At 36.5% G+C, this 12,393-nt stretch overlaps 2 protein-coding genes across 2 annotated transcripts in view; both read left to right on the forward strand.

Annotated features, from left to right (window-relative positions):
* Positions 1-12,393, forward strand: part of LOC122798761 (zinc finger protein 300-like) — a 282,364-nt gene that overhangs the window by 3,182 nt on the left and 266,789 nt on the right. The gene's annotated exons all lie outside the window — the stretch shown is intronic.
* On the forward strand, positions 2,625-3,932 carry LOC122797924 (zinc finger protein 271-like). The gene has a single exon (XM_044066443.1). The coding sequence runs from the start codon at positions 2,811-2,813 to the stop codon at positions 3,930-3,932; it is 1,122 nt and encodes a 373-aa protein (XP_043922378.1). The 5' UTR covers positions 2,625-2,810.

The raw sequence follows: 12,393 nt of genomic DNA on the forward strand, positions 1-12,393 counted from the left end.
CCAGGTTCTGTGTCAGTAAGTACCCTAGTATTCTTACCCCACTCTCTTACGTTTTCATTTACCAACTGTGGAAAATGTCATTATATTAGTAACACAAGCTCTTTTTACTTATATTGATTACACATGTATAGCCAAAAGGAGATATAACTGCCACAGTTGTTGTTTATTTTGCCAGCTGTGACACATGCTCACAATTTTATGTGAGAAAAAGTGTCAGAGAACTACATTTTAGGATTAGAGAAGCTATGAAGGCAGATACAGATAAAGATGTCTGTAATGCATTGGCTCAGCATAGTTTGGAGTGTAAGCATTTTCATAAATTTTATTTTAGTGTTTTGGAACAGATTAACACTGAAGTTTTTGTTTTTAGTCACAAAGGTTCTGAAAGACAGATTTAAATGGCAGATATTTTTAAAGTCAGACCATTTTCCTTGTTTCAATGAAAATATTAATCTAAAGAGTATTCTTAAGCTGAATTTGATTTAAGGATTTTTTTTTTTAATTTTAAATGTTATCATAAGATGTTACATCTTGTGAAATGTTGTAATGTCACTTTAAATGCAGTTACTGTCTTTAGGAATGGATGGGAAACTTATGTTATTACTTAAATAGAGGAGGGACTTTTGTAGTATTTAAACTAATTAGTTTGCTAGTGATTTTGTTTTCTATTGAAGTTCCATGTCCATTAAAAAGGAACAACATCACTGATATTGTGTTTTTGCAGTGCTTGCCTCATACCAACTGTTTGCTTTTTCGCCTACCGGCAAAGTTTGTGTTTGTTTTGTATTCATTTTATTACATTTTCTGTACTTTTTCTGAATGTTTGCAATACTTCTATACCTGTCACTTTTCTGTTTCTTTCAGGGCATGTAATACATTTGGTTCAGTATAATTTGTTCTGTTTAACAACTTGATTCTGTTCCCTAATTTATCTAACTTTACAGAATTAATATATTAGGCAAGTTTCAGTTTTTTATTTTACCATGCTTTCATCTTTGCATTCTAGTATTTTTCAGTATTTTTACGCACACGCACAATACGCTTGCAGGACGTATTGTGTGTGTGCGTAAGAGGATTTGGACATTTTGGATCATGGTGTTTTTTCCAGGGGAGCTGTTTGTTAATCGTTGGTTGGTTCATTGTTGGATTCCCTGGATACATTTTTGTGAGTTACAATTTTTCAGTATTTTGTATTCAAAATTTTTACCAAATCTAAATATGTTTTGTCTCCTTTTTGAATCTTTAGTAGTATTAATTCTGTTGAGTAAATAGTTGTGTTTGCCCTGTTCTTTACATTTGTTTCTGGTCCATATTGAAAATTTGTCATATATAAAATTTTAATGTCTCCAACAAAATACAGTTTATTCATAAAATCATTAACCTCAAAAATATTTAAATATTAAGCATGTCTCTGATTGCAGAGGCAGAAAGTAATGTCCAAACTAAAATATCACCCACATGACCTCTGTAAATTTCCTAACATACCCCATTGTAAAAAAAGCTAGGGTTGGGAGGGTGGCCTAATGATTAAGGTGTTTGCCTTGCAAACACAAGGTGCAGGGTTTGACTCTCACAAGGGACAATTGGCTATGCTTAAAATGGCTCGCAAGGGCAGTTAGCTTAGTACTAATCTATGAACCTATGAACCTATAAGCCCATGAACTTGGGGATACAGCTATGATGGATTGCACAGCTAGGCTTCCCTTATTGGTCAATAGCCTAGAATATAACTATGAACCTGCCAACCTATGGGCAATTATTCTTACTGTTCCATCAGAGGCAAAGTGCATGTTGCAGCAAAATTAAGGCATAAAGTGTAGTTGTTCAATACTTACTAGCTCCTAAATATATCAAATGCAACAGGAGGTTTACACAGCCATAAATTCTTTTGTCTCTAGCATTACAGAGGATTTTAAATGATTAAGTCCACTATACTGGAAAGTAAAAGTTTATTACTTTTGAAATTTAAATGTAAAATACTATTTTCTCTTATTGTAACTATAATTATACTAGCTATTTACTGGTTCCTGTGTAGAGTTTTATGTCCAAGAACACCCATGATACCCTTAAATGAAGTTGGGGATAAATGGGAGGGATTTATTTTATAAGGAACAGTAAGATGGCAGGTGCACCAGATGAACTCTTGGAAACTCTTTGCAGAAATAAGAAAAGTAGCCAACCGTATGGCATTGTTAAATGTATTTAGTAGGAGCAGTAGGGCACAATGGCAGTGTAGATTTTTTTGTGACATTTAGTATTGTAATTCTTTGTAACAACAGTCCATTGTTTGTTTACTACAGTTAGAAATATAGAAAAAAGGCTTTGCGCAAGGAGACAGTAATAAAGTTGCACTGTAAGCTTAGAAAACCTGTTCTTACGCACTGTTCTTTTTTTTCTTTTAAGTCAACAGGGATGCAGATTTGTCTGAGATTCAGACTCTTCAGTCATCCCATGAGAAACCTCAGGATGCTGAATTTAACAAAGCTATCACAGATAAAATGTCAATCGCAAGAGAAAATGCAATGCATTCTGAAACTAGACATAGCTGCAAGAAAAGTGATGATGGATTTATAAAAAAGAACAAACTAGAAACGCATCTACAAACACTCATGGAAATGGCATCTAGTCAGCTTAATCACAACAACAGTGTAACATTCAATATTAATGATTTAACTGAACAATTAAGTCACAGTGGGAAAAGACAAAAGAATGCAGTGGCATTACATGAGCAGATATGCAAAAAACAAAAGCTTTACAAATGTGTCACATGTGGCAAGAGTTTTACAGATAGAAGGACTATAAAAGTACATATGATAATGCATACTGGTCAGAAGCCCTACAAATGTACCATGTGTGACAAGAGTTTTACAGAGAGGAGTAATATGATATGTCATCAAAGTTCCCACAGTGGAGAGAAGCCCTACCAGTGCAGTGTGTGTGACAAGAGGTTTGCATGGAAAAGGAGTATGGTACTTCATCAGTATATCCACACAGGACACAAACCCTACAAATGCACCATGTGTGACAAGAGTTTTACACAGAGGAGTAATATGATATCTCATCAAAGAATCCACAGTGGACAGAAGCCCTACAAATGCAGTGTGTGTGACAAGAGTTTTGCATGGAAAAGCAGTATGGTACTTCATCAGTATATCCACACTGGACACAAACCCTACAAATGCACCATGTGTGACAAGAGCTTTACGTGCAAAAGCACTATGAAAAATCATCAGTCAATCCACGCTGGAGAGAAACATAACTGCAATGTGTGTGGCACGAGCTTTAAATACAAAAATAGTATGATATGTCATCAGATGATCCACAGTGGGCAAACACCCTATAAATGTGCCACGTGTGGCAAGAGTTTTCTAAAGAAGAGTCAGATGGTAAGTCATCATCGTACCCACACAGGACAGAAACCCTACAAATGCACCACATGTGACAAGCGTTTTGCACAGAAAGGTCAGATGGTAAGTCATCAGCTTAGCCACACTGGACAGAAAAACTACAAATGTGCCACATGTGGTAAGCGTTTTAGGCACAAGAGTAATATGACTAAACATCAGAAAACACACTCTGGGCAGAAACCCTATAAGTGCACCATATGTGAAAAGACTTTTACACAGAAGGGTAGCATGGTTAAACACCAACTTATACACACTAGAGAGAATACCTATAAATGCACCATCTGTGAAAAGAGTTTTGCACATCAGAAACAGATGGTAAGTCATCAGAGTATCCACATGGGAAAGAAAATCTACAAGTGTGCCACATGCGATAAGGGTTTTGAGCACAAGAGTAATATGCATAGGCATCAGAGTACACACACAGGGCTGAAACCCTATAAGTGTACCATGTGTGATAAGACATTTTCACAGAAGGGTAACATGGTAAAACACCAAAATATACACACTGGAGAGAAGCCCTATTAATGCACCACATGTGGAAAGAGTTTTGCATAGAGAAAAATCAGATGGTCATCAGAGTTCCCACACTGGACAGAAAAATTGATTGGCCAAAGAAGAGCCATTAAGATGATAGAGTGGAATATTGAGGATAAGAAAGAAATTATTTACTGTTGCTGTTATGCAAAAAGCCCAGAATTTTTAGATACAAGATATGCAAAAAGATTGAGAGAAATTGGAGGGAAAAAAAATACTTCCACAGGAAAAACTGTCAGAAGCTTCAAATATAAATTTGCGTTCATTAATACAACATATTTTTGAAAAACAGTATGTAGATCAAGACATTTTGATCTGTTTGGAAAAAGAAGCATCTGAGGAAGTGAGAAAATATGAACAACAAAACTTAGAGGTATTTGAAAAATATAAAAAAAAAATATGGTCATGAGAAAGAAAGCGAGATTTCATATGGTGCAATATTTATGCAAAGGAGAAAGCCAAGTTAACTAATATAGAGAAGGCAGTCTTAAAGATATTCAAAGAGAAATACAGGCAAATACATCTAGATATGGAAAATTTCACAATAAAAAGATTAATAGCACAAAGATGTAATGCAGAAAAGATAATTAGTAAAGCAGAAGTTAAAGAAATAGAAGTTGAAGTTATGGAGTGCCTGGGAAGTGAAGGATTTAATGTAGAAGGTCTAATACAGACTACATCAAAGCATGATGGAGTGAGTCTCCAGAATAAGGAAAAGCAAGAAGATCAGGTGACGTTAAGAAGAAATATGGGCATGGGAAAGGAAAAGAGATTTAATATGGTGTAATATTTATGCAAAGGAGAAAGCAAAACTAACCAATACAAAAAGAGCAGCACCAAAGATATTTGTAGAAAAATATAGGGAAAGGAATCCGGGTATGGAAAACTTTACAATACAAAAATAAGAAGATTAAGAGGAAAAGTAGAAAAAGAGCTTAGTAATGGAGAAGTCAAAGAAATAGAAATTGAGGTTATGGGACAGCTGCAAAGAGAAGGATTTTGTGTAGAAAATCAAATACAGAAAGCACCACAACAGGATAGAGCAATGGATATCCAAATGAAGGGGCAACCAGTGGAACAGGAAGCAGTTGGTCAGGTGCCATATCAAGGTATTTTGGAGCCCTCCCACAGGAATCCAGTATAAACGTTCATTTGAAGCTAGACAGCAAGGAAAGGAACATGAAACTGTGGAAACTCTGATGCACTCAATGTTGAGGAATGATAGGCCAGTGAGTTCCCATATGACAATAAAACAGATGACACAGGATGAAACTGAAGAGAATGTGCTGCAGGCAGATGCTATAGAACTTTCTATAGAATGCCCACAGGAAATGGAAAACAAGGGATGTGCCCTCAGTTTGGAAGAAAAGGAGTTAAGAGAAGAGTTGCTTGATTTAATAGACAAAAGATAGATATTATCAAGATCAATGAGAGAAATAGACTGCGGAAGGTTAATAAAACCCCAAAACTCAGAAGTCTGATAAAACAAATTAATGCAGTAATTAGGACTGTCCATAGAGACCCATGCGATATAACAAATGTAAACAGAATATATTACTGTGCTGCTAAATTAATAACTGATAAAGTTCTATCACAGGAACATAGGGTAGCGAGGGAAAAGAGGGGGCAACAGCGAATACCATCATGGAAATATTGAATAGAGAAAAATATAAAGCAGCTAAGACAAGAAGTGACACTGTTAGAAGATTATAAAACAGGGAATAGATCAACAAAAATACTAAGAAAGATAAATGTGATAAAAGCAATGTGCTGTATTAGAACAAACCAGGAACTATTATGCAGTATTGGAGATAACAAACTTAAAATTTCAAAACAGGGAAAAACACAAAATAAGCAAGTTATTGATGACCCCAAAAACGATTTATAGTGAATTGGGAAATAAGGTAAAAGGAATTGAAAGACCTCCAAAAAAGAGGACGTAGATACATTTTGGAGAAGTATTTATGAAGATCCTGTGGAACATAACAAAGATGCTAAATGAATAGAAGAAGTAAAAGAAAGAATAAGAAGTTTAAAAGTACAGGATATGAAATGGGATGAAGTAACAGCCAGGGAGATTGAAGCAAAGTTGAGAAAAGCCTCTAACTGGAAAACCCCAGGCCCAGATGCTGTACGTAACTTTTGGCTTAAAGTATTAACTTCGTTGCACGAGGATTTAGCCATGAGTAAAAACTATTTATATACACACCCGGAACACACACTGCACTGGTTAACAACAGGAAAAACAATGCTCTTACTTAACGGTGAACCTGCAAGCTACCCTAAAAATTATTGACCGATAACTTGTCTTCCAACGATGTATAAACTATACATGGGAACTGACACCGACAGAGTTTATAGTCATTTAGAAAAAACTCAATTATGGCAGTAGAACAAAAGGACAATAGAAGAAAGTCATATGGAACAAAGGATCATTTGTTGTTAAAATTATAGTGGAAAACTATTACTAGGGGAAGAATCTAAGTATGACATAGGTTGGCTACACAAAAGCATTTGATAGTATTCCACATTCATGGATAAAAGAGTGCTTAAAAATATATAAGATACACCCTACAGTGATTGACTACTTTACAGTAACCATGAAACAGTGGCAAACTACTTTGCAATTAAGCTATGATAAAGGACAGATTATTATCCCAGGAATAAAAATTCAAAGGGGATATTCCAGGGCGACTCTCTGTCACCCTTGTTATTCTGCCTTGCCATTAACTCATTAAGCTGTTTACTTAACAGCTTAGGCCATGGCTACAATTTGGCTTCTAGAAAACATCAAAGTCTAATGACTCTCATCTTCTCTTTGTCGATTTAAAACTGTATAGCTCATCAGATGAAGAACTGAAAGCCCAGCTGCAGGTTGTCAAAACTTTTCAGATGATATTGGAATGTCATTTGGTCTTGATATATGTGCAAAAGTAACCTTTAAAAAAAGAAAACTGCAGCACCAGGAAAACATTAGTCTGGGATAAGAATGTGACATAAAAGAACTTGAGCAAGAGGGAGTATATAAATACTTGGGAATTGATGAAGGATCAGCAATAAAACCTGAACAAATGTAAATAAAGCTCAGTAAGGAGTACTTTAGAAGACTTAAATTAATCTGGAAAACAGCATTGACATCTAGGAACAAGATCCAAGCTATAAATCAGTTTGCTCTTCCTGTCCTAACTATAAGTTTTAGAGTGACTGACTGGCCTCAAAAAGTGTTGGATAGACTGGATATTAAAATAAGAAGGATGCTTCATGCTTAACAAGTGATTTATAAAAATCAGTGTATACCAAGATTATATATTCCCCATTCCAAAGGAAGGATGGGCCTCCTTGAAATTGATTACATGTATAGATCTGCAATTGTGGGACTCCACACATATTTACTGACCTCACAAGATCCAAATGTAGTGAAACTTTTGAAACATGAGGAAAATAAATCTAAAATGATGTCTCTGATTAATTTAGCAGACGCATATCAACATCAAGCAGGAATGGAAATCAAACCAGAAGTGGATAAAAGCCAGGCAGCAACTGAATGTGCCAAAAAACAAAAGAAAGAATATAAGGTGAAGGACCATATGAGAAGGCAAGAAATGTGGAAAAAACATAAATATAGTTGCAAGTGTAGAAAACTTCTAGAAGAGCCTGATGTTGATCAAGAACGAAAGCAGGAATGGTTAAGGAGAGGCGAATTCAAACCAAGAAATGAAAGGTTAATATTGGCAGCCCAAGATAGTGGGCTACGTGCACACTGGTTTAAAAAGTCCATTGAACATGTGGGAGAAGCAGACATATGTAGGTTTTGTAAAACCAAATTGGAAACAGTCACACACTTTGTTGCTGGTTGCAACGCACTAATGGCAGAGGGACTGTATACTGAAAGGTATAATCATGTGGCAAGACTGTTACACTGGAGATTGTGCAACATTATGCTATTGAAGTGGCTGAAAAACACTGGAAACATGAGCCACAAAGAATCATAGAAAATGATGAAGTTTATATCACATGGAATCACCCAATACCAACAGTTCAAAAGATAGATGCTAGGAAACTGGATATAGTGGTCCAAGAAAAGAAGACAAAAGTAACATTGATCATTGAAACCACCACACCTAGCGACTACAGTGTCTTGTGTACATAAAGACTCAAAGTCAAACTTAGCCAGATCTGCAGGCAGAAATGTGATCCATGTGGAAGAATAATACCCAGACATTTCCAATAGTAATAGGAGCAACAAGTCTTTTTTTCGTATTTAGATATGTTACCAGTTCATGTAACACCATTCGAATTGCAGAAGGAGTAATTTCTGGACACATTGTTGGTGCTGCGAAGAGCACTTTTGGTTGACATCAAAGAGTGAAACAATACTAATTTTATGAACTTTAATAATACTTTGTATTAGGAATGGGGTCCAGTCCTGTCATGGTAGTAGAAACCCAAAAGACTTGGAGAAATTAAAAAAAGACATAAAAACTACAAATGTGCCACATTTGATAAGAGTTTTAGTCAGAAAGGTAATATGTATAGGCATCAAAATACACACATGCGGCATGAGTCCCCAAAGTAAGGAGAAACAGGAAGATCAGGAGACATCTGATAAGCACTTCTGGCTAATATCAAAGAGTGAAACAATACTAATTTCATGAACTTTAATCATACTTTGACTTGGGAATGGGGTCCATTCCCGTCATGGTAGTAGAAACCCAAAAGACTTGGAGAAATTAAAAATGACAGAAACCCTAGAAGTGCCCCATGTGGGAGGGTAACTTGGTAAAAAAAAACAATATATTCACACTGGAGGTGGGCTGAATGGAGAGATGAAAAGTCCACAAGCAAAGGAAAGTAGTAGTGCTGAAACTGAATTCATCCTTGAGTCTTGGTCAGTACCATCATAAGGTGGATCCTGTTTATCACACAATCTGACCAAGGTGATACTGATATATAGACTGTATTCATATATCATATATCATGGACAGAAGTAGGTCGAACATTAAAAAAGATAGCTGGGTGTATAAGACCCAGGATAAAAAAGTGCCCAAACCTGGTAGGCACACTGATGCCAGAAATAGAAAAAATGACAGTGTAGAATACTCCAAATATGAACATTCCAACAATGGGGCTAGGCCAGGCCCAGGGGGAGGATGGCCCCCCTGTTGTAGAAGGAAGTAGCAGTCCACAAAAAAATCACAAAAACTGATAGGCCAAAGAAGAGCCATAAAGACAATAGAGTGGACTATTAAGGATAAGAAAGAAATGATGTATTGTTACTATTATGCAAAAAGCCAGAATTTCCAGACACAACATATACAAAAAGATTAAGATAGAAATTAGGGAAAGAAAAATATTTCCGCAGGAAAAACTGTCGGAAGCTTCAAATAAAAATTTATGATCAGTAATGCAACAGATTTGGGAAATAAACGTATACAGACCAAGAAACTTTGACCTGTTTGGAAAAAGAAGCATCTGAGGAAGTGCGGAAATATAAACAACAAAACCTAGATATTCTTGAAAAGTATAAAAAAGAAATATGGACGTGAGAAAGAAAGAGAGATTTGATATGGTGCAATATTTATGCAAAGGAGAAAGCCAAATTAATCACCATAAAGAAGGCAGTCCCAAAGCTATCGAAGAGAAATACAGGCAAAGGGATCCAGTCATGGAAAATTAAATAATATCACAAAGAGGAAATGCAGAAAAGAAGATTAGTAAAGCAGAAGTTAAAAAAAAAGGAGTTATGGAGTGCCTGCGAAGTGAAGGATTTGATGTAGAAGGTCTAACACTGGTTACATCACAGCGTGATGGAGTGAGTCCCCAAAGTAAGGAGAAACAAGAATATCAGGAGACATCTGAAGAAGAAATATGGACACGGGAAAGAAAAAGATATTTAATATGGTGTAATATCTATACAAAGGAGAAAGTAAAACTAATCAATACAAAAAGAGTAGCACCAAAGATCTTTGAAGAGAAATACAGGAAAAGGAATCTAGAAATGAAAAACTTTACAATACAAAAAATAAGAAAACAAAGTGGAAAAATATAAAAGGAGATTAGTAATGGAGAAGTTAAAGAAATAAAAACAGAGGTTATGAAGTACCTCTGAAGTGAAGGATTCAGTATAGAAAATCTAATACAAAAAGCACCACAACAGGATTGAGCAATAGACCTCCAAATTAAGGAGAAACCAGTGGAATGAGAAGCAATTGGTCAGGTGCCATATGAAGATATTTTGGAGCCTTCCACAGAGACCAGCATAAACTTTCACTTGGAGGTGAACAGCAAGGGAAGGAACAGGAAACCTTGGAAACTCTTGATGCAGTTAATGCTGAGGAGTGATAGATCAGTGAGTTCCCATATGACAGAGCAATGGATGACACATGATGAAATTAAAGAGAATGTGCCGCAGGAAGCAATAGAACTTTCTACAGAATGTCCACAGAAAATGAAAAACAAAAAAAGTGCTCTCAGTTTAGAAGAAAATGAGTTAAGGGAAGAGTTGCATGACTTAATAGAGATAGACAAACATATTAAGATCAAGGAAAGAAATAGACTGCAGAAGGTCAATAAAACCCCAAAAGTCAGGAGTTTATAAAGCAAATGAACACAGTAATTAGGACTGTCCATTGAGATCCACAAGATATCACAGAAGTAAACAGGATATATTACTGTGTGCTAAATTAATAACTGATAAATTTCTACCACAAGAGCATAGGGTAAGTGATGTGGCGAAAGGGGAGAAATTGAATACCATAATGGAGTATCGAAAACTGTAAAGCAACTAAGATAAGAAGTGTCACTCTTAGAAGAGGGATCAGATCAACAAAAATATTTAGACATGATAAAAGCAATGCACAGTATTAGAACAGATCAGGATCTGTCATGCAATATCACAAATAAACTAAACATCTCAGCACAGGTGGAAAAACGTAGAAGATATGCAGATAAATATAAAGGGATGGTACAAAATAAGCAAGTTATTGATGACCCAAAAAAGTTTTATAGAGAATTGAGTAACAAGGTAAAAGGAATTGAAAGACCACCAAAAAAGAAGAAATAGATACATTTTGGAGTAATATCTATGAAGATCCTGTGGAACATAACAATGATTTTAAATGGATAGAAGAAGTAAAAGAAAGAATAAAAAGTTTAAAAGTACAGGATATGAAATGGGATGAAGGAGCAGCCAGAGAGATTGAAACAAAGTTAATAAAAGCCTCTAATTGGAAAACCCCAGGCCCAGATGCAGTACCTAACTTTTGGCTGAAAGTATTAACATCTTTGCACGAGGGTTTAGCCATGAGTAAGAACTATTTATATGTGCACCTTGAACAGACACCACACTGGTTAACAACAGGAAGTACAATGCTCATACTTAAGAGTGAACCTGCAAATTACTCTAAAAAGTATAGACCAATAACTTGTCTTCCAGTGACGTATAAACTACCAACAACACCAGCAGAGTTTATAGTAATTTAGAAGAAAACTTAATTACGGCAGTAGAACAAAAGAGCAATAAAAGAAAGTCATATGGAACAAAGGATCATTTGTTGTTAAATAAAATTATAGTGGGGAATTGTAAAAAGGGGAAGAATCTAGATGTTCATCATGTTACACTGCTGCAGTCACCACACTTTGGTTATCCTGCCATCAAGCGGTCCCGCAGTCGGCCCGAATTCCAAAGTCTTGGTCCGGCATCGGTTGCTGTCGCTTCTTCCCTGACGTCAGTGCGCCAGGGGTATATAAGATGCAGCCAACACCATTTTCTTCAGTCTTTCTTGCCGCACGGTGCCCGATGCAAAAGCAGTTCGCAAGTGCCGGTCGGCCGACTCCTGAGATTTTCATTCCGAATCCAGAACCAAAGTCTTCTACAAAGCTAAGTACCCCATTGGGGAAACTTTTTCTTGCCTCAGACCGAAGTCAGTAAAAGTTAATAATTGTATTTCTTGTGGGAAGCAAATACCTCATAAGGATTTCTATTCCTATTGTATCCCATGCCTAGGCCCAGACCACGACATCACTGGTTGTCGGTTTTGTGCTAGGTTTAACAAGTGCACTATTAAACGTCGGTTTGATTTTGCCTGACATTATTTTGGCAGAAAATTCAATTACACCATGCCGTTGGAACAACCGACGACCGGAATACACAAAAAGCGCAAAGACAAGGACAGGCATCCGAGGCCCAAAACTGACAACGAAGCCTTTGCTAGGCCAGTCGCCGGTTCTCTGGTTTTCAGCGAGGCGCCTTCGCAGCCCCTGACAACCGCTTGTTTGGAACCACAGGCTGCCTCTGACTCCCACATGGAGATGGCTGGGCCTTCGGATACACCAGACTTGAAATCTACCGAGACTATCCCTTCTGAGAGCTCCGGAGTAGTTGAACAACCCGCAGCCTCAGAGGGTGTTTTTTAGGCCTACTCAGTTAACCATTAAACCTTCTGCTAAATCT

Source organism: Protopterus annectens, chromosome 3.part1, assembly GCF_019279795.1.
Source record: "Protopterus annectens isolate FY-2018-M chromosome 3.part1, PAN1.0, whole genome shotgun sequence".
NCBI lineage: Eukaryota > Metazoa > Chordata > Ceratodontiformes > Protopteridae > Protopterus > Protopterus annectens.